Raw genomic sequence first — 23111 nt, 5'->3', positions numbered from 1 at the left:
GATCAACCCAAAGAGGGCAGCACTGAGGCGCTTCTAGGCCAGATGTGGCAGAATTAAACAAATTTACACGGAAATGTCATTTTCAGAAACATAAAGATGATACTCTTAACTGTTTGAACCAAGTGAGTCCAAACCAAACGAATCCACACCAAACGAGTCCAAACCAAACGGGTCCAAACCAGCGCCAGCACCTGACCTTACTCCCACACTGGATTGGATCCGTTTGGTTGGTGGCCTAGTGAAACGCCTGGTGAGTTTATGACACATTAAACAGGAAAAAGTCTTTTTTCTGCTTCTTCTGAAGCTTAAATTTGATTTCTGTGAAATATTTCAGTCTTAAGAGAAAACTGAGTATTTTTCTCACCAGTTAATGTCTTGTATCGCAGAATGTTTTCATATTTGCTGAGAGACGTGGTTCATCATCATCATCAGAAAACTGAGACAGGAGTTTCCTGGGTGAATCAGACGTTCAGTAATGTGAGCGGAGCCTCATTTCCTCTCTTGCTCTGCTCACCAGGACAATATTCCTTCTGTCCAGACAGAAACCTGGAGCTTCCTGACACTTTAAACCTCTGGAGACAGAAAACAATTGATTTTCTATCAGTTTAAAAACTTCATCCCACATTAGTTAAACACCCTTATGAAACCTTATGAAAACCAAGTCAATATTTCCAAAACTCAAGGATCTAAGCACGGTCTGCTGTGTCAATCATCTTCCAGGCTTTTAAAACCTGAAAATAAAAATGCAAAAACTGGTGATAAAAAGTAGAAATGCACAATTCAACAGAATATTTCATTTCTAATGCTGACAGATGGAGTTCCACTTCACCAGAAACGTTTTGAGGTCATAAGAAAAAACCCAGGATCGCCGTGTCAGACGTGGGAAACGATTTCATGACCTTTTCAGAAAGAGGATAAAATCAGTTTGTTGCTCCAGAACCAAACACCAGACAGTAGAAATCTTTGTTTCTGCATTTGGACTGATTTTGACATAATTTGTGCATTTAATTAGGGCTATGACTTTAACATGTTAACTTTGATTAAGTAACCACATAGATTTTAACGTGTTAAAAATGTTAACTGCTTTTTTCCTTTTCTTAAAAATTAGACATAGGTTTTCCACTGGAACTCTGCTTTCATGCGTTTCTGGTACATCCACAAATCTGACGCACAAGCTACATCCACTAACAGCAGTGAGAACGAAGCCGCTTCTCTCGGCCTGATGGGGTCAATGTCTCTTTCTGACCAGCCTGATTGGACGCTGGAAAACACTGTTGTTGTGTTCGAGTTGTGCAAAAAGGAGTTTAACTGTCAGAGAAGCTATGCTAGCCTAAAATAGCACGCTAACATGTAGCAGCTAATGCTAATGTCAGCATCCACAGTAAACATTTCTAAAGAAGCTCCATGAATAACCAGGACTTCCTGAAACTCTTTGCTCCAATCTGATGGTTGAAGATCCTGAACAGATTCAAAACTATAAAAATGTCATCCGTCTGTTTGCTCCATAATGTTGCAACAAAGAGTGTTTCTGAATTGAAAATTTATTTTCTTGATGAAAATGTAATTAATTATAGACCCTACAATGAACACGATGAAACATAATGATCTTTAATTTTGGGTTAAATTTCTGAATCCAGAAAATTATCTGGATCTTTAGGCAGATTGTTAAAGTCCTGCTGGAAATGAAAGTCACATTTCATCACAAAGTGCAGTGAGCAGAAAATCTGTTCATGTTTTCTGACTGAGGAACAAACAGAATGCATGAGGCGTTTCAGTGCAGGACCAGCAGGGGGCAGCAGCTCAGCAGCCTGCTAGCGTTAGCGTTGGTTCCAGTGTTTATGGAGTGTTTAACCTCAGGGCCCCGGGGGCCCCAGGCGTGCCAGGCTGGAAACCGCAGGGCGCTGGAAGGCGGCCGGGCGGTGGCTCCGCCCGTTGGCAGCGGCTCCACCCGGCTCCACCCGGCCCGCTGCAGGCTCCACCCGGCCGGTTCTGCTCAGCCCAAACAGAAGCTCCTCCAGCAGAAACCTTCTGTCTGCCGACGCAGCAATGTTCATCTGTAAGCCATCATCAACAAAAACAGATTTGATCAAGTTTCCATTTTTAATCTGAATTACTGAAATAAATGAACTTTTTATTTTATGGAGATGAACTTTGTTCATGTTTCCAGTTGGAGAGTAAAACCAAACATTTAAAACTTCCTGTTAAATGAGATGATTAGAATCTAAACTTTGTTCTTCAGGAGAATTATGACTTTTACAAAACTATAAACAGTTATGAACCCAGATTAAACTCAGACATTAAAATAATGAAGCTGATAAAAAGTCAAAATCTTTCTGAGATCAAATGAACATTTAAATAAATCCAGTTTCACTTTTCTGTGAAGTAGAACAACAGCGGCGAAACAATTCAGTTTTTATAAAACATGAAGGCAGCAGAACATGAAAACATTTTACAGATTACTGAGCTGCTGCTTCTTTCACGTGTTTACAGCAAACGTTTGGATCTGAGCCTGAAGCTGCAGCAGCTGCAGCAGTTGCAGGTTTTCCTCCCAGTTTGCAGGCCAGACAGAAGCTGCAGCAGCAGAAAGCAGGTTTCTAGCAGCGGCGCTGCGTCTGGTGGATCCAGTGAACCTCGGCTCGGTGCTGCAGTCGGAGGAGAAGACTCTCTCTGCTCTCAGCATGTAGCTGCAGCTGCATTCCTGCTGCTGCAGCTGCAGCCGGTGTCCATCTTTGCCACCAGCAGCCTCAGAGCGTCTCCTGCTGAACGGATCAACTCTCTGCCTCTGAAAGCAGATGGCAGCCGGTTAGGAAGCTGCTAAACTGTTAGCATTAACAGGGCGAATGCAGAGTGAATGCAGAGTGAATGCAGCTGTCTCTGCTGTCTTACATGCTGTATTCCATTCCGACAAGGCTGGCGCCGTTGACGGCCAGGATCCGATCGCCGATCCTCAGCTTCCCACAGCGAGCTGCTGGAGAGTCGGGAACCACCGACTTCACGTAGATGCCGCTCATTCTCAATGCTGTTTGCTGCAACATCACAGAATAAAGACGGTGTTCTGATGTAGAGACGCTAAGGAGTGATTACTGTCCTGGTGTCTCACCGTCCCGTCCACCAGGGCCAGTCCCAGGCCGTGGGGCCCTCTGTGGATCTCCACTGTGAACACTTCCTCTCTGTCTTCTTCTGCTGCCGCGTCTCCCGGCTCCGCATCACCGCTTCCACCGACTGCACAGAGCAGAGAGGACAGCTGGAGGCAACATGTCCTCCTGGGGACAGCATGTCCTCCTGGGGACAGCATGTCCTCCTGGAGGCAACATGTCCTCCTGGCGACAACATGTCCTCCTGGAGGCAACATGTCTTCCTGGGGACGTCCAGAAGTGCTCTCGTCTCGTCTCCAGTTTGTCAGCCAGATGTTGGACAGTCAGTGAATTAAAGTTCAATTTAAAATCTGCCACAAATTCTCTGGATTCAAATCAAACTTTTTATATTTATTGGTTTTGTTGAACAGTGGAAATAAATTTAAATAGTTTTTCGATAATACTAACAGTTTGTTTTTTTAAACATTAATTGAAGTTTATAAATAAATCTGGAAGTTTTTTACGATAAATGTCCAGCCCTACTGTTAGTTTGTGTAAACAAATAAAGTTCATCAAAGATTTTATGAGGTCATGAAGTTTTTCTGTTCCCAGACTGTTGGAATGAAGAACCAAAGCCAGTGGTTAGACTGGGAATAAACCAGTAGAAACCCTCATTACTGGGTGGAGCCGATGACTCAGCGGTGACATCATGAAGCTTTTATCTGGCAGCAATCACCGACCATGAAACCTTGAAACAGTCAAACAGCATCAGGTTATCGTCCTTCCTCTCCTCCTCCCTACCCCCCTCAGCCCCCACCGGGCCGGGCCGGGCCTGAACAAAGCCGCTCACATTCAGATTCCACGCACCAACCCAACTGGAAATTCCCATGACCGGCCGCTGCTGTCCGTCCTGACATCACAGATTAAAGGATTACTAATCTGGGCAGAACCACAGAGACCAGGGTCAGGCCGGGGATCCATTGGGATCCATCGGGATCCAGCCAATCGGCTCCCACCAGGAAGAAATGGCAAAAATATTAGTTATCAATAATAATAAGGAAGCAAGACTTGTCGGCATTCACGTCAGCACCAGTGGGTCAAACTGGACTGACTGGAGGGGAGGGGCTGGTCATGCAGCAAAGGATTGTGGGTGTTTAAAAAGCAACTAAAAGCTGAATCAACTTTTTTGCAGGTAAACTGTCTAACTTATTTCTGTGCAAATTTGGACATTTTTGTATAAATTTGTTCAATTCTGGAGTATTTGGGCTGAACCCGTGTCAGTGCTGCCCTCTGTGGGCTGAAATGTGATTCACATGTCGCCTCCAAAAACAGAACAACAGAAAATAAGTTGCTACACTGGCAGCCAGGGGCTCTTTTAAAATAAAAGTTGCTAAATAAAGCAACATAGTGGCAGCAACAATTCCCCATCCTGACCACGCCCCAGATAAGCCCCTCCCCTGACCCCACACCTGGCTCCGCCCACTTCGGTGGAGTAACATTTTGTTGGGGGCGGGGCTAAACCTTTACAGGTGAACCGGAGAACAGAAGCAAAGCCAACAAGGTTGCCAAATAATAGGGAAAATTGTATAAAATATATAAAATATTAGTTAATATCGGTTAATATCAAATACCCAGAACTTATTAATTTATAGGACATTATCTACGTTAGTTAATACAGTTAATACTACAATAACACATGAATATATTTGTAGTGATGATCACATTAAATCAGGCAAAATATTTAAATTACTGAGAAATTCTGTTTTATCTCAAATAATAAATGACGTCACAATAAACTGCTGCAGGCGTTCTCCTATGAGAACTAAAACATTTGTATTATTTCTGCATGTAAATGACTGAACATTAAAGTTATGTGACTGTAATTACCGGTGAGGAATTAGCAGCCATTAGAGGCAGACGGTGTCGGTGCCAGATGGCTGGATTTCAGGCTAACGCCTTAACGCATTTAGCCAAACTGCTTTCCATAAAAGCTCAGAGAAAACAACAGCAGCCAATGAGAGTAAAGGCGCCTGATGAAGATCAACCAAATCCTCCTGCTTACGCCTGTAAAAAGGCAGAGAAGCACCCAGCGGGGGGCCAGGGCGGTCATGGAGCGCATTAGGGGTTAGCGCCTGGTTAGCACTTGGTTAGCGCCTGGTTAGCATTCCTGCGGATCAGACAGGAAGTTCCTGCGGCGCTGCAGATGTTTCCTCCTCTGAGGCTCAGAAACATCTGGATCGGTCCGAGCCGATCAGAGGCTGAGCTCTAAACCTTTACCGTGTCTTCAGGAGGAACTCATAAAGCGCTGAAGCCGTGCAGCTGAACCGGGTCATAGAACCGGGTCTTGTTCTCCATGTTTGGCCTCAGGAAGACAGAAGCCTGCCGCTGACCTCTGACCTTACCTGTGTGCGGTGCCTCGGGCTCGCCGGGCTCCGGGCCCTGCGGGGTGTTGGGCGGCGTCAGCAGGCAGGACGGGTCCAGAGCCAGGCTCTTGTGGTATCCGGTGCCGGCCGGACCCGGCAGGGCGCTCTGCAGCTGCAAGTTCTTCAGCTTCTGGGTCAGAACCGCCTCGCAGCGGCTCAGGTCGCCATGCGACCCTCTGCCCTGACCCGGTTCTGCAGAGGACAGCGGGTCGGACTCCCCGTCCGGACCGGGACGGGTCGCTGAGGATCTGGCGCCGCTCGGTCCATCGGGAACCTGAGTCAGGGCGACACGGGACCGGTCAGAGACGCCAAAGCTTTTCCTGACCCGACCCGGGTCACAGAACCTCCTTACCCGCTCCAGAACAGAACCTGGGCTCTGGGTCTCACTGAGAGTCAGTCGGCCGATCCAGTCCTGCAGGCGGGCCAGCTGCTCCAACAGAACCGGGTCAGACAGAACCTTACCCGGCTCCAGCTGGAAGCAGCTGCTGGGCAGGATGAGAGGAGGATGGCTGTCCAGACTCAGCAGGACGTCCGCTGGCGAGGAGCAATCAATAATCAATAATCAATAATAACACAGAGCAATCAATAATCAATAATCATCAATAACAGATCAGCCCGACTGTATTGATGATTGATATGAATATTTTTAATCTGTTCACTGAAGTTTTGCTGTTATTGTCGTTCAGGAAATTAATTGTTTATTTTCTCATTTTAATGTTTTTCTAATATTAATGTATAAAAAGCTTCAGTTTCTAAATGCCAATATTTACACCTGATTAGTTATCAGAATAATTGATTACTAATAATAATCATTGGTTGCAGCTCTGGACTCATCAGCAGTGAATCTTTTTCCTCCAGTATTTAGAAAGCTTTTTTAAAAAGAATGAGAATCGATGAAACCAGCTGGAACCGGATCAGAACAACTGGATTCAGAATAACTGGTCCCAGTCCGGTCCGGTCCAGCCGGGTTCCTGTGGTGTTCCCGTTGGTTCTGTCATCGTGTTTCTCCTGCCTGGTTTCCGTTCATCAGGTCCAAACATGCCAGCCACATCAGAGCTGCTGGGATTCCTGCTGCTCCAGTTTACTGTCAACAGTGAGATCCTGGGAACAGCCGGGTCCAAACGGGTCCAAACAGGTTTCATAGAAATTACAGCTACAGAAATCAATCCAGCATGTAAAGATCAGGACATTTTTCTAAAACTGTTCTTTAACCTCAGTGTTGACCCGGAGGACCTGGTAACCCAGGAAACAGAGCTGTTCATGTGGCCTAGTCAAAGTCTCCGGTCACACAGCAGGTCTGGAAGCTCAATTTCCAGTTTTTCCTGGAGTCTGACTGTTTTGTGGTGGTTCATGTTAGTAATTAACTGCGAGTGCAGCGAACGGTTTCTGATTCATCATTATCATTTTCAGACGTCCAGGTTTATGACGCGTCTGATAAAAGCCAGACAGAACGATGGTTCTGACTGCAGAAAGCAATCGGATCTCAGTCAGTCCACATCTGGAAGAGGAACAGATCGGACCGTTTAGTGGTGGAAAGCCGGAACTGGTTCAGACTGTGAGAAAAGTGGGATTTGATTCGTGCGCAGTGAGAACGCAGCCGGAGCCCAAGCCAGAACAAGAACAGAAAATGGACCCAAATGACTTCCAGTAGCCACTGCTGGTACGCCGGTCCTATAAAGCAGCGGTCCCCAACCGGACCGGTCAGCCCTTCGCAATTTTGCTGCGTACCGGGTGGGGGCGCAGCACTCCGATGTTGTTTTGTTACTCATTCTGCTGCAAGTTGGCGGCTCAATTTTGACGCGCAAGACGTAACCGGTAAGATCCGGTTTAGGATTTTCAAAATAAAACATCCGGAAGTAGTTCATTATTTCTTGCGCGGCCCGGTGGTTGGGGACCACTGCTATAAAGTACTGGGCCGGGCCGGGCCGGGCCGATTCGGGGAGGCAGAGTAATAATGCTGTCCTGCAGCAGGGGGGCAAGCTGAGCCAGACACAAGGCATGCTGGGAAGTCCAGTGAGACTCCAGTTAGAAAAATTAAGAAGTCTCACCGGTCCTGAGCGCGTCTTCCGCCTCCTCCGCTGGCGGGCTCCACCCAGGGGGGCGGGGCTTCCCGCCGCCGTACTCCCTCAGCATGTGGTGCAGCTGAGCCGGCGTCAGGGTGGCAAACTCTGCCCTGAGGGACGCCCAGGACGCCTGCAGGGGCAGACAGAAAGGTCGTCGCTGCTGGTGGTGAAAAACATCAACAGATGAGGAAAAACCCCAGGAAACGCGAGTCAGTGGAGATTTTCTGTGATTGCAGCAGAAATGTAACATGGTTCTCTTTGAATGTTTCCAGCTGAATTAGAAGTAAGACTTTCTGTGTGACGGCTGAGTCCAACTGGAGGCGGTGTTTTAAATCTGTTCGTTAACAACAGAAACCTAAAACTGTCTCTGGATGGTTTGTCTGCCAGTTATTGTCTGGCAGCTAAATGCTCCTAGTAGGCGAGGCCCCAGCAGTCCGGGTTATCCACCACAGCAGCAGCTGCAGCAGCTGCCGATGGAAAACTAAAAGCCATGGATTTGTGTCCCGCACTGCAGCGACCACAACAAGTCGTCTCATTCCAGAGCGGTGATATTTCTGAAATCCTCAGCGTGTCAGCAGCGTGGAGCCGCTGGCTGCTGCTTTGAGTCATGCTGTGGAAACAGGTGTCAACTCAACATGCCAGACTAACATCTCATACTAGAACATGCCCTGAGGGTCAAATTATCTGCATTTGAGCTGTAGTACATCTATCTTTGTGCTTTAGAAAGAAACAAGATTTTCACAGTTCCTAACAAACAAGATGGCCGCCACAGGACGCTCTGTTCAGTCTAAGGGATTTTCTACTGGAGGTAAATCCTTCTGCCTGACCCACAGGAACATTTTCTACCAACACGAGGTTCGGGTATTTTGGGTTCAGTTAAAACCTGTCATATTTCCACAACACAACGGATCAGAATCACACAATGAGGAAACGGGTTGAGGTCTCCTGAAAATAACAAATAAATCTAAAGAGATGCTGAAGTTTGAGAAGTTGGTCTGGATTCTGTTCAACCGTTTCTGTCCCAGAATGCTTCACTGCAGTGATCTGGATCTATTCAAACAAACTGAACTGAAAATCATAAAGTTTCTACCAGTAGAAACAAATAGAAACATGATGATGTTTGCTTATGAGTTTTAAATAAAGGTAGGAAGGTGGGCAGGAAGAGTCTTTATAAAACTTTACTTTAACTGACCTCTGCTTCCTCAGCCAAACCTTCATGCGAAGCTCATCAAACCGTTTCTATCCTGAACTAAAGTCCCTCAAACTCCCTCTAATCCTCTGAGGATCAACTTCCTCCCAAAGCTCCGTCTCACAGCAACACTTTGTCCAAACGCAGGAGCAACGGCCACAACATGGCAACCTGAGGGCAGAACGGCCACAACATGGCAACCCGAGGGCAGAACAGCCGCAACATGGCAACCCGAGGGCAGAACGGCCGCAACATGGCAACCCGAGGGCAGAACGGCCGCAACATGGCAACCCGAGGGCAGAACGGCCACAACATGGCAACCCGAGGGCAGAACGGCCGTAACATGGCAACCCGAGGGCAGAACGGCCGCAACATGGCAACCCGAGGGCAGAACGACCGTAACATGGCAACCCGAGCCATCAGATTTCAGTGGTAATGTGGGCGGTGGGTGTTTTCTGTTTACCTGCAGCTGAACCTGAACAGGTGAGGAAGAGAACGCGTTGCTTAGGGAGGATGAGGAGTTAGAGCAGTCTGACAGGAACTGGACAAACGGTTTTCTGGATGTTTGGTTTGAACGGCTAGATAAAAGCCAACAGGATGTGAGGCGGCCCCAGGTTAAACATTACTCCGCTCCAGGATTTACTCTGGATTATATAATCTGCAGGAACGGCTACAGCTTCATGATGTCATGACAGGAACATTTCCTGGCCGGCTTCCCGCAGGCCGTTTCCTTCTGCTCAGAGGCAGAACAACGAGCGAGCAGCGAGTCGCGTCCAGAATCAGAACTGATTACTAAGATCCTGATGCTGTGAATAGTTAGAACAGAAACATGGGACACCTGAGGGAATAAAACCCCGGAGGCTCAGTGTGGCTCCGCCCACCAGGTGTGAGCTGACCTGCAGAAGCGTTTCTTTGGGCGTGGCCAGCAGATTGACGGCGGCGGAGAGCTTCTGCAGGAACTGAGCGGTCATGTTGGCCAGGCCCTGATTCTGGACCCAGTCCATGAGCAGGTCCAGGTTGGCCCGGATCTGCACGCCGCGGGACCACTGGTAGAACCCGGCCACGGACCCTGAAGAAGCAGAACCTCCAGTTAGCCAAAGCAGCCCATAAGGCCAGCATAAACAGAACCCGAACATTAAATATGAGAAATAAAAACGAGCTGCTGTGATGCGGCTCAGGTTTCCTACTGGTTCAGTAATAAAGTCAGTTTTAAGATCTGATATTACATCTAGTCTGATAATGAACATTTCAACATGTTACCTGCCAACATTCATTTCCGTAAAGTTCTTTACTTTATTATTCATACAAACACTCAAACTGTTTCCATGAATAATAACATATTGACCTGACGGACCAGAACATGGCAACCCAAGGGCAGATGCTGAAGAGTCTCAGATATTACAACATGCATGACGGTGGTACAGTAGCCACCTTCAAAATAAAAGCCGATTTTAAAGATAAATTCAGATTTGTGTTCAAAGAAAAACTTCATGAATGATTAAAACATCCAGTCTGTGTTAATGCAAATATTAAACATATAGAAGTTTGCCAAAAGCTAAAGTAAAGGGAGAAACAATCAAACGGCCATGATCCGCATTCAGAAGGCTGGGGACGCTAACGCTAAAGCTAAGGTGTGCTGCTACCTCTCTCCATGAGGCTGTTGAACAGCGAAGCGTTGATGAAGAAGAACAGGTAGGCACAGAGCTGCAGGGAGATGTCCGGATGCACCTGGAAGGCCGAGAGGAGCTCCAGCGCCTCCTTCAGGACCTGCAGGATGTTGCTGAGGCTGACAGGAAGTCGCAGCTGACCGTCCTCAGAGAACGGGTTCCCGTCCAGTAGGCCGCCCAGGGCCGGGTACATGCTCTGCAGGGGGACAAAAGCATGACGACTCTGAACACTGAGGAGGCCTTTAACTGCACAACTGAAATAAATGCAGCAGCAGAATCTCGTTAGAACGACAAACTTTCTCGTTTTAATGAGATAAAACTACGCTCGGTTTATGATCTGGTGAAGGGAAAAGTGGCTCAGCACGACTCTCCTTCTGTGAAAAAGGTCAAAGGTTATAAAGGGAAGAAGTGTGTTTTTAAACTATCTAAATATCTGCTTTTTCTGGCATGTATGTTGTGTTTCTATGGCACCAGAAGCACACGCGCACACACAGACACACACACACACACACACCATAAGTGAGATAGAAACTTGAGGAAGAGCCAGCAGGTCTGCTGAGGTGCATGTTGGACCCCTGCTGGGAAGCAACAGATGGCGGCTGGTTTTAACGGGTCGAGGTGAAAACCTGACAGCTTCACCTCAGGAATCCGATTTGCACATTGTGAACATTCAGTCATCCACAGGAAATCACAGGGAAGAGCTGCTTCTGCTCCTCCCTGCTCTGATGACAGCTGCTTTCCTCTGCAGGAAACGCCCCAATGGTCTGTATGTTAAAATACAGAGGAGCACAGCAGAACTAAGAGCTAATAAAACACCACACTGAAAACTGCTGCTGATTACCAATCCATAACCTAACAATCAAAACCAGATCAGTGGAGCACATTTCTTCAGTTCAGGATAAAATCTGCTGGTTTAAAAGAAAAGAGCAGATTGTTCTTGTTTCCTTCACTGTAGAGGCGCTGGAGCTGCAGGACGACCTGCAGACAATCAGATCATAAGAACCAATCAGGTTAAAGTTCAGATCATAAGAACCAATCAGGTTAAAGTTCAGATCATAAGAACCAATCAGGTTGATGTTCTGTTGATGCTGCTGCTGCATCGCCTGTTGCATGAAGCAGACGCATCAGTAAAGCAGCTTCTCGCCTCTGGCTCCGCCCCTTAACAGAATTGTCAAACAGGAAGTCGGTAAAGTAAGCGTCAGACGTCAGGGCGCAGCAGTGGCGCTCAGCTGCTGCAGAGGGTTTGGGTCTGCTGGGTTCACATGAAGACCTGAAGTCAGGTAAAGTCCTGAGATCTTCTCCAGGAAAACGGGTTCGGCTGAAGCTCTGTCTGGAATCATAATCATAGATAAGAACAATAATTATCTGAGACCTAGCAGGGAAGCGGCCATCTTTAAGGCCATTCTGCAGCCATGCAGTGCAGCATCACCAACTGACTCAGTGTGGAAGGTTATCCTGGTTCTGATTCTACCAGTTCTGCACATCTGACCTGAAACGTTTGCCTGTTTCTCAGTCAGGTTTGGTGGAGAAAACCTTTAAACAGCTGATTGGTCAGATGGTGAACTTTGACCCCAGTCTCATCATCCCAGAATCAGAAAAATGTCTTATGATAAGAGTTTGATTTATCATTGTTGATAAATTTCAGTTAATGGTTTTAAAAATCATTAAGTATTATCTGAAAATGTATTTTTCTGTTTTCTCCACTGTTTGTTTCATGAGAAGGTTAATAAATATTAAAGCTGGAGATCAAATGCAGTGACTCTGACTGTCTTGTCTGAAACAGGAATGATTTTTCGGAGCCGTTTGTGGCGCCGTGAATGAGACCAGAAAATGGAAACAGAAACTCTGAACTTCCTGCAGTCGACAGAATCTGAAGTTCAACCATCGGTTTCCCTGGTTTGCTGAAATGTGCCAGTGAAACCTGCGTGATGTGAGAATGTTTTCTCAGGTAGAAGTGAGTCTGGGACAGCGATGATGTGACTGGTTGTTTCCCAGCAGGTCCAGTCGGTGGAAGCTGTGCAGCTCCAGATAACTGCTGCCAGTGTTTACACTGCAGAGTGGAAAGGACGCCCCGCTCTCTACCTCCCTGCTCTTTCCTGCCGGAGAGTTTCCATGCTGTTATTGTGTTCTGGGTCTGGAAAACGCTCAGTGAAAACAGACTGTTGTGTTAGCACAGCCAGGCTTCCTGCATCACATGTGGCAGTGGGGGGCAGACCTTGGTGAGGTAGTAGACCGACTGCTGGAAGGTGAACATGATGACCTCCTCCAGGACCGTCATGGCTTCCTCGCAGGCCGTCTGGGTGGACCACAGCTCAGCCTGCAGCCGCTCTGACGGAAACCAGAACACAACACTTTTTACCACCTTCCCAGGGCTGGAGGGCCTGACGGCTTTAAAGAGACAAACAAAACGTCCACCTTGGTCCATGCTGTCCCGTCTCCATGGCAACAGCTGGGGGACCTCATGCTGGATGAAGTGCAGCAGCTCGATGGAGTTGGCCATCCACAGGACCAGCGGCTGCAGACCTGAGATCAGTTCCTCCATGCTGAGCTGCTGCAGCTGATCGGCTGCATCATCAACAGAGCTGCTGATGAACAGACAGGAAATACAGAAATGAAGCTAATCTGCTGCCCGTCCGCGGCGGCAGGCCGACTGCGTTTAATTTTGCTGCCTTTCATGTGATGAAACAAGGTTTCTGAAATGTTTCACCTATAAAAATACTTTAATGTGACGAAATGTAGAAAGATTTAAGGAGTTTGATTACTTTTGTAAGGCACAGATATTAGTTTAGTTTCTCTTTATAGACAGCAGTTAAACATCTGGATGATGTGGACTCACGCTTCTGGTTGCATTGCAGCGAGTTCCTTTGTCTTCTCCTGAAAGGTTAGATCACATGAACACATGAATAACTGTAGAAAACATGCAGTGGAGTTCAGGTCAGCGTTCCTGCTGCTTACCCACGTAATGAGCTGGATCTGGCTGGCGATCCGGAGCAGCAGCTGCCTGAAGTGAGTCAGTTGGAAGGAGCCGGCGGAGTGCTGGATGCAGAGAATCAGCAGGAAAGCAGGAGTCAGCTTTGGCTCGTTCTCACTGGGATCCACCATGTCCAGGATCTCCTGCAGGACCCGTTCCTCCTGCTGCAGCTCGTAGCGCAGCGAAGCCTCGGTGCCTTCCAGGTTCCTCCAGCAGGATGCCGGCGGTTTCCCCTGGAGCTGCTTCACGGTGATGCAAGAGCCGCAGGACGAACAGGAAGTGCTAGCGTCAGAGCCCGGGCGGACCCGGCCCATCCAGGACGGAGCAGGAGGAGAACCCCACCCGCTGGTGGGATCCTTGAACAGGAACAGGTAGTGCTTCCCCAAACCAATCAGATCTCCAGGATTCAGTTCTACTTCCTTGTCCAGAAGGAAACCGTTTCTGGTGACGGGGGCCCCGTGGAGGGGCCTCAGCAAGGTCACAGTCTTTCTCTGCTTTCCTGAGGAACTCTGGGAGTTGGAGTCCAGGCGTCTGACGCAGCAGTGCTGTGGCGACACGTCAGGAGCAAACAGGAGGATGTCGACCTTCAGCCGCTCCTCATCCTCTCCGGTACTGTGCTCCCTGCAGCAGCCGAAGATGGTGCTGCTCCCGCTCATCAGGTAGATCACAAAATCCTAAAAGATCAAAATCAATCACTTCCAAATACTGCAACACCAGGCTGCATCTGCTTAGCACTCTTATTTTGAAATAAGAAAGAAAGTAGTTGTTGAGTTGCTCCTTTGTGTTGGCATAATCAGCCAATAACTACAGATCAATAATCAACAAGTTCTGTAAAAACAGAGGTCAACATGCTAACGCTAACCTAGCCTAGACCTGATAACCGGTGATGCCAGACAGAGTTAAACTAAACAAATGAAGTAAAGATGAAACTGCTAATATTATTACAGAAGCTGGAAACTGTCATAGATTTAAATATGGTGTCCGTCACCGTTATGTCCTGCTAATCCAGCAGACTTGGCGCATCCTCTGGACCTGCCAGGGTGTCTGGGATTCAACTGATCCCCTTGTGTAACAGTCAGGAAATCAGCCAGCAGTGTGAACGGAAACCAGGATGAGGCGCTAAGAATACAACCTGGAGCGGCAGGATGAGGCGTGGCAAGGCGTGCGTGGCCAGGCGCAGCGCGGCGAGGCAGGATGCAGCGAGGCTAACCGCTACTCATCAGATTAGCAGATTATTGAAAACAAATTTAATAATCGATTAATTACAAACTGAAGAGTACAGACTCAAAAAAATGCAGTTTGCTGAAAGAACACAGTCGGAACTGTAATTAACCAAAACTATAAAAAAATATATATAAATATTTTGCATTTAAGAAAGTTTTACCCAGAACTTCTCAACCAGCGTTTTTTTCCCACCTGGTTCAAATGTGTAAAGAAATCTCCTAATAATCCCTACTGCTGTGCAGTTATTAATCAGTTAATCTAAAGCATGAACTTTCTCCTCTGGATCTGTAACAACTGAGGATTTATAGCTGCAATGATCAAATGTTGACTTTTACACAGTGAAATGTTTAATTTCTTTTTTTAGGAAGCAGTTCAATGATTTATCTGTATTTATTATGCATTTCCGAAGTTGTTTAAAATAATCTTGAATTTTGAACTAAAACTGCAGAATGATCCAGTTTCCTTTATCCAATGAAATGATTAACGTCAGAATGACGGTTCTCAGCTGAAATGCTTCTTTATGTTCCTTCAGTCGGCCTGGAACAGCTCAGCATTAATAACATCAGCTATCGCTGCCTGTTTTATGTCAACTGACACAACACAGAAAGGCCTTGTTTCTTTGCTTTGGCTCTGGTTCTGGTTCTGGCCTATTGTCTGGAGAAAGGAGCCGGCAGCGCGCTGCAGAGCTAGCGCCATCCTGCACCGTCAGCGATCTCCTCCTCCAGCGGCCGCGATAAACACGCAGCACTTCCTGCAGCTGGACGGAGCCGCTCTGCTGTAGGAACCGGGTCAGGGAGAGAAAGTGGTTCGACCCGGTCCTGAAGTCCAGGAAACAAAGCTCTAACGCTGCCGAGTTATTATTGTTTCAGAAGCAGGATGTGGTCAGCATCTGTCAAACATTCTGGAGAGTTTCTTTACTTGGACTTTTGTGGGCACGAAATGACAGAGCAGATATTCAGAAATAGATCTGCTGGTTCTGTAGCTCCTTCCCGAGAAAGCTCGTCTTGGACCCAGGTAACCAAAATGTGACGAGGCTCAGGGATTAAGATGATAATCCACAGCTCTCATGCTGCTTTTCTCCATGTTGTCTCTTAACACACTGGAGGGATTTTCCTCTAAATGCTCAAGGGGAGAACAGATCCAAACTTTACTACAGTATTTTATGGTATTCATTTATGTATTCCAATAAATGATGAAAGCTTGTGTATAATTAAAGTATTTGTACATTCTGTCTGTCTTTGGTTGTACATCTGGGAATGCTTAAAGCTGTACACATCAAACTGCAGCAGCCACATCAAGCCAAACAGCCGTCTGTAAAAAACAAGCAACATGGGAATTTAATCATGTTTATTAAACGTCTTGTTACTTGATGCTCTAATGGAAGTAAGAGTGTCTGGTTTTATTTAGAGCTTCATGCTGGAAGTCTCAGTGTTTCGACTGGTGCGTTGTGTTGGTGCGTCTGTAGTACGTCACGTTATTAACTGACGGTCTTTATGAAATATAAGCTGAATTCCCAGCCTATGGTCTTTCTGCATGTTCTCCCTGTGCATAGCGGGTTCTCTCCAGGAACTCCGGCTTCCTCCAATATGGAAAAACATGATTGTCAGGTTGACTGGTCTTTCTAAATTCTCCTAATGTAGGTGTGTGTGTGTGCGTGTGTGTGTGTGTGGTTGCTTGTCCTGTCTGTTTCTGTGTTGTCCTGCGATGGACTGGAGACCTGTCCAAGTGACCCCGCCTCTCGCCCATTGACCTCTGGAGAGCCACCTGTGCCCCTGGCAGCCCTACCAGGTGTTAGCGTGTTGGATGGTGGATGGAGATCAGATTCAGTTTTCTAATATTTGTTCATCAGTAATCATCTTGTTTCAGAGTAGCTGACATAAACACTAAGAGTGGACAACAAATGAAGGAACATGGAGGTAAATCAATATTAAAATGATCTGCTCTAAGTCCAACTTCTAGTAGCAGTAAAACGTTAACCTGGTGGTCGATAGCCCACCTGTCTCCTGTCGATAGCCCGCCTGTCTCCTGTCGATAGCCCGCCTGTCTCCTGTCGATAGCCCGCCTGTCTCCTGTCGATAGCCCGCCTGTCTCCTGTCGATAGCCCGCCTGTCTCCGGTCGATAGCCCGCCTGTCTCCGGTCGATAGCCCGCCTGTCTCCGGTCGATAGCCCGCCTGTCTCCGGTCGATAGCCCGCCTGTCTCCGGTCGATAGCCCGCCTGTCTCCGGTCGATAGCCCGCCTGTCTCCGGTCGATAGCCCGCCTGTCTCCGGTCGATAGCCCACCTGTCTGTGGTCGTAGCCCTGTAGCAGCAGGAAGTAGGGGAAGTCGAAAGGTGGGTGTATGGAGTACTGCGTGGCGTTGTCATCGCTGCTCTCGGTCTCTTCCTTCTCCAAGCCGAGCCGCAGAACCTCGGTGTCGGCCTCGGCCTCCGGGTTCTCTCTGACTGCGCTCCGTTGGGCCCGGCCCACCTCCCTCTCCGTGGCCGACAGGTCCATGTCGCTCAGGCTCCTCCAGAAGCCCGGGCCCTCCGTGTCCTCCCCCCCGCTGTCCACGAACAGGGATGCCACTCTGGACCGGTTCTTCTGCAGCTTCCGGGCCTGAGCGTTCACCCCTGCAACCACAAGACGCACCGTCAAGCTTTCTGCCTGCGCCACCGTCTGAGAGGTTTCAAAGCAGCTGCTGCACGTGGAGAAACAACAGGAGGGTCTGCAGGGGTCACCAACAGGGGTCACCAACAGGGGTCACCGACTCAAAGACCTTTATAAAACCTTAATGAATGAAATTTAAAACCTGTATCTCTAAAGACGTAGACTTTAAACAACCTGAGTCTGTTTTAACAGACATGATGGTTCGTTAACCTTTCAGTGTTCCTCAGAGAGAAAACCACATCACTGTAAATAATACGTTTAGTTTTTTTTAATAAATAAAAAAAGTTGCAAAACATTTTAGGTTTTTGAGAACAGAAAAAAATTCCATCCTTGGATGTCTGGAGTGTTTAACTTAATCTAAAACACAAACAGAAGAGAGCTTTTGTTTATGAAATCTTGTTTACAGTGGCTGAAATTCCCCTGAAATTGCTCTGGTAAACCAAACCGACCCAAACATAATGCTCGACTGCACTGGCGCCGCCTCCATGCAGCAGAACCGGAGGACAGCAGGGGGGCGGGGCGGCCCTCTATCTGACATCAACAGTCACTCCGTCGCGCTGACGTAACACAAACACCATTCAGCCCTGCTGGAGCCGGTGAGCACAGAGGAATGCCCAGAGAGACGCTTCACACCCCACTGCCCTGTCAGTACAGGGTGGGTTTACCTGTCGGTACGGGGCTACCTGTACCGACAGGGGAAGTCAGTACAGGTAACCCACCTGTCTCCCTAACAGGCTTTTTTTTCTTTTTGAAGGGCGACTCGAGTGATTTTTTTTCTTATTTGAAGTTTACTGAGATATTTGCAGAGAAGAAGCCAGACCTAGGATACTTGATAAAATGTTGTTTATCTGCAATGAGGGGTTTGTACACTGTCCGTTAGGGGTTACCTGTCGGTACGGGGTTACCTGCCGTGATGGTGTCTCGATGCTTCAGGCTCTGCTGCTCCACGGTGGAGCGGCGCTGGATCTCGAAGCGCCTGAAGAAACCCTCCTTGGGCTTCCAGAGCGCCTGCAGCAGCAGGGGCCTCTCGTTGGCCCCCACCACCCGGAAGCATTCCCTCCTCCACTGGTGATCGGCCCCCGTCTGACCAATCACGTCACAGAGCACGTAGTCGCTGGCGTCCTCTTTCTCCAGACAGTACCTGGCCGACAGGAGCACAGCTGTATTAAGCAGGTTTTAGTGGTTAAATAATGATTGCTATTTATCCAATGATTAATCAGAATAATCGATTAATAAAATAATTGTCGGCTGCAGCTCTACTATGACTATTTTTGCTAAACACGGAATATTTTCCTCAAACTGCAAATATTCATGTCCTATCTTACAGTGAAAATTGGAAGACTTGTCAATATATATTTTATGTGATAAGAATTGAGAGGCGGGCGGCCTCCAGGGCCGGGCTGTAGGGGGCGCTCTCACCTCTCCAGGGCCTCCCTCACCAGCTCCCTGGCGCTGGACTGGCTGGTGGCCAGCACGCTCTTGTAATGGGCTCCCTGGCAGATGTCGCTGCCGAAGATCTTCAGGATCCCCGGGACGGAGCGCTGGCTGGAGAGCTCAGCGGGGTCGTCGGCAGCCTGGGGGTCGGGGCCGCCCCGGGTTGGGCCCCGCCGGCCCCCCTCCCGCAGGTTGGGGCTGTAGTTGAAAACCGTGGACAGCCGGTTGTTGTGACGCCGGATCTTGCTCTTGGCCGGCTGCCGGACGCCGACGCTCTCTGTGGAGCGGACGGTGCCGGCCGACTGGTTGGACCTGAGCGGAGGAGCAGAGTCAGGCTGCAAAGTGTTCAAACATTTCTGTTTATTCATCAACAAACTCTCTGCTTCCACCAAACAATAATATGTAATAATGTCTCTGAGTCCTTTGGACAGCAGCAGCTATTTATAATAACTGCATGGGATTTACTTTGAAACTGGCCTTAATGAACATCGTTTTTATTTTAGTCTTTATTCTGTTTAGTTCTGATTCATTTTAGTTTAATTAACAAAACATAGCCATTAAATTAGGAGAATAAAGACTCAATTTAACCAGAAAAAACATCTTAAAATTACAAGATATAAATCGTTTTAACGACAAAAAGGTTTTGATAGAGTTCTAGTGATCTGACCTGAGCAGCTCAGTCGTTTGCCTGATCATTTCAAAGCTCTACTTATGGTAATAAGTTGATGCTGATGTGTTAAAAGATGAAGTATGAAACTACCTACCTATGAAACTTAAACCAAAGTAGAACTTCACAAAATGATCAACATTTCTAATTTTTTCTTATTTTTTATGTCAGAGTTCTCATAAAATTACAAATTTATTCTCTTAATATTGCAATTTTACTCTGGTAGTATTTGGACTATTGTTGTATGTTTTTATTCTTGTAATTAAAAAAAAATCTCAGCCTGGCCCAAATACTCCAAATAAATGCAAGCAGTAAAACACAAAACAAGATGGCGGCGCGGCGTCGTGCTGACATCACTCTGAACTATGGAAATGCAATGAACGTTTTGGACAAAAATATCCAAAAATTAAATCTTAAAGAACGAAAGACCAGATTGATCGCCAGTCTTACTGTACATCTACTTGCTTTGATTGTCACTTTGCTGATGTTGCATCAGACTTTTTCCTTTGTGGGAGAGTTTAGCATATTTCTATTCTTTATCCACAGTTTTCCAGACTGGAAATGACTTCAATCAAATGTCCTCGTTTTCCAGATTACAAAGGAATTCTGCGTTCCCAGTCTGGGCGGGTTAGCTCTGTAAAAACACACAACCCACCCAGTGTGCACCCAGGAGTCTAGTAAAGGGTTTAAATAAGTTTCATCTCCTCCTAAACTCTGTTAAAAGAGGCATTAAAACACCAGAACAGTGCTGGAAGGCAGAAAATGACTTTAAATCCAGACACCATCATGTGTTTAGAGACATTACCAGCTGACTGCACTCTAAAAGTAAGAAAAAACAGTTATCCAACCTGGCCCTATGTGGAAAAATAAATATCTCCCCTCGTTATATTATGGGGTTGAAAATATAAACTGTTATTAACCACATTTTTTAGTTCAGTCCCACTGAACACACCCTGGTTACTGCAAAATGTGTAGAATCAACAAACCCCTGAAACAGAACTGGTCTGACAACATGAAGTAGACCAGACTGCAACAAATGAAGCCCCGATTTAAAGGAAACAGACAATTATGCTGAAAATCCTTTAAATGCGGATTGATTGAAGCATTTCTGCAAAAAGGAGAGTCAACATTCCTTCACAATGATGTAAAAAACTGATTTAAAGTTTTCCAAACACAAACACTCCGATAACCAATTATTATTATCTACAGGAGGCAATAACCTTTTCACATACAGAAAAGCTCTCTAATAAATTAAATCAATATTTGAGAACTGATATAGTCAGGTTAATTTTCTACAACCTTAAAATTTGTATGTGTCAGAATTAAATAGTTAAAAACTTATAGAAGTTACTTTAGGGCACTGAGGTGGAACCAGCTCTTATATTAGGAGTTCAAATAAATTATTTCATGATGCCAATCAGTTCACTTTTTAAACGTGTATATGCAGCTGTTTTCTGATGGAAGCTGGCTGTAAGCATATGGCTAAAACACAGTTAAATCTAATGCTAAAAGTAAATATTTGCAAATTACTGAACTTACTGGACAGATCCATTACTGGGTTTCCTCCCCAGTTTGGCCAGGCGTCTTTTGGGAGAGCGGATGAGCAAACCCACAGGGAAGCTGAGGGTTTGTTTATTTACGTGGCCGCTTCTCTCCTCAGAAATCATCGTTTGACTTCAGTTTGTCTACAGAAACACGACGGAACCACCGAGAGAGGCGCCGTGGGCAGAGGCTCGCATTCTCCCTCCGCCGCCCCGCTACAGCTAGCGGTGGGAGACGGGAACTTTCTGGGATTAGAAAAGCTCTAAATCAAAAAAGTTTCATCCACAAGGCAACCTTCCCCCCAGAAGAAGACGGAAAAAGAAGCAGGAAAACCGCTCGAGCTTCCGTTACACAGACCGTTACCCGAACCGTCTCCAACCGTCAGTTCACATTCCTTCACAGGAAAAGAAGGAAACCCGGAGAAGTTTCAGAAGTTTACATTAAAATTCGTCGACATTGGAATCCGGAAAGCAGTAAACCGGCAGTCCGTTTGCGGGAAAAAGTTTCTGGGAAAGCGGTGAAGTTCCATCCCGGGTCACGTCGGCAGCCGTTACGTCCGACCCGGAGCGCTGACTGAGCGGACTGGGGATGGAGCAACCTGCCGCCGCTGGAGCTCGAGCTTCCTCAGTGACGTCACGAGCACGAGGAGGCGGGGCTAAATCACACACTCTGTATGGCAAGCTAAGTTAACATTTAATGGCCAGACTTGAACATGTACTATCCTTTGGAAAAACGAACATTAGAGATGTTCATAGTCATAATAGCATTTTCAGATTCTATAACATTACTATTCCCAAAAAACTCTATGGACCTTACCAAGCTCCGCCCACAACCGACCCAAGTGACCGCAAGTCTCACAAACAAAGCCTCTGCCGTTGTTTCTATGTAAACATGACTCGATTAGTGCATCATTTCTACCGGATTTTCACAATATATCAGCTGCTACAATGGACAGAGGAACTAACAAGTTCATGTCAACTTTTTTGGATGAGATCAAGGTGTTTGAGTCACGCGATGCCTCCAACATTGTGCAGGTCACAGCAGAATGTTTTCGCTCCATGAGGAAAACGGCAGATCCACACAGGGGGACCCAAACTTCTTGGAGACCAAGATCTACTTTTTCTCTCACCAGCCGGCTGAGATCTACCTCATGGCTTAGGGGATAGCGCGACCCACATTAGGAGGCCTCGAGTCCCCGATGCGGCCGTCGGGGACCCGGCGATATTTGCCGCATGTCTTCCCCCGTTTCCTGCCAGCCTACTTTCATATAAAACACATTAGAGCCCACAAAAGACGCCCTGGAGGGGTAAAATTCAAATTTTTAAATAAAAATATCAAATTTGTGCATTTAGTCAACAAGACATGAATCCATATCTTGCATAAAATATTTATTGAAATGAAGATTGTAATGTCTTAATGAACAGAGGAGGCTCGGACTATGTTCAGCTCTTTATTGTCGTGCTATCCTTCTGGTAACTACAGGGAGCGGCTTGCACGTCACAGAATACAAGGACTGTACCAACTCAGGTAATCACAGGGGTAAATACACCACAAAGATGATCTAAGTTAACCCAGATCCCACAAAAGCTGCAGTGGTTGATTAGTTTGAACATGGAAATGAATGATCAGCTTGTTCTGTTTCTTTATTCTCTGAACAATAGGACCATCTGCTGCTGCAGCAGATTTCAGCTTAACATCCAGAATGTCATAAATGTTGGGAAAGTTATGGAGGAAATGGTGTTGGAGCTTGATATAAAGGTATCAGTATTGGACAAAAACAAGAATTAATTTAAAGAGAAAATGAATTATTTTCTGATCTGTGTTTTAGTCATTTAGTTGTTCATAGTAGATTTAGATTAAAATCAAAATGGGAAATGTTATTCCAAAATGTTTTGATTAATTTGTTTTACTCAAGTTGTGGATATGAAAAAACATAAAGTTGTAATAAGGACCTGAACCTCATGAAGGTTTTTATTTTCAGTCATGCTGCTGAACGTCCAAAATTAGCTGAATTATTGTTTTAATCTATCTTCCTCACATTCACCTCCTTTAATATTTAATAGGAACTATTTATTGCACTGTGAGTGCATGTATCCAGAAAAAAATGTTTGTAACAGAAAATACACTGCTCAAAAAAATAAAGGGAACACTTAAACAGGTGTTTAACACTTAAAGTGTTCCCTTTATTTTTTTGAGCAGTATATAAAGC

General features: G+C 46.5%; 1 protein-coding gene across 2 annotated transcripts; it reads right to left on the bottom strand.

Moving 5' to 3' along the window:
* Positions 1 to 1594: 1594 nt before the first annotated feature.
* On the bottom strand, positions 1595 to 21509 carry radil2a (Ras association and DIL domains 2a). 2 transcript variants are annotated; one of them, XM_028042310.1, is made up of 16 exons: positions 20900 to 21509; positions 18679 to 19005; positions 18165 to 18400; positions 16894 to 17222; positions 13372 to 14061; positions 13253 to 13290; positions 12832 to 13001; positions 12632 to 12744; positions 10393 to 10612; positions 9646 to 9818; positions 7546 to 7690; positions 5850 to 6031; positions 5477 to 5771; positions 3101 to 3222; positions 2887 to 3026; positions 1595 to 2782 (listed from the first exon to the last, which is right to left on the bottom strand). In XM_028042310.1, the coding sequence occupies exons 1-16, from the start codon at positions 21025 to 21027 to the stop codon at positions 2674 to 2676; spliced, it is 3417 nt and encodes a 1138-aa protein (XP_027898111.1). In that variant the 5' UTR covers positions 21028 to 21509; the 3' UTR covers positions 1595 to 2673. The 2 variants fall into 2 exon arrangements, with proteins under 2 accessions (XP_027898111.1, XP_027898110.1); XM_028042309.1 differs by having other exon boundaries at positions 5477 to 6031; positions 12832 to 12998.
* Positions 21510 to 23111: the final 1602 nt, after the last annotated feature.

The sequence above is a fragment of the Xiphophorus couchianus genome, chromosome 16 (genome assembly GCF_001444195.1).
Source record: "Xiphophorus couchianus chromosome 16, X_couchianus-1.0, whole genome shotgun sequence".
Classification (NCBI taxonomy): domain Eukaryota; kingdom Metazoa; phylum Chordata; class Actinopteri; order Cyprinodontiformes; family Poeciliidae; genus Xiphophorus; species Xiphophorus couchianus.
This window is presented reverse-complemented; position numbering and strand designations above follow the sequence as displayed.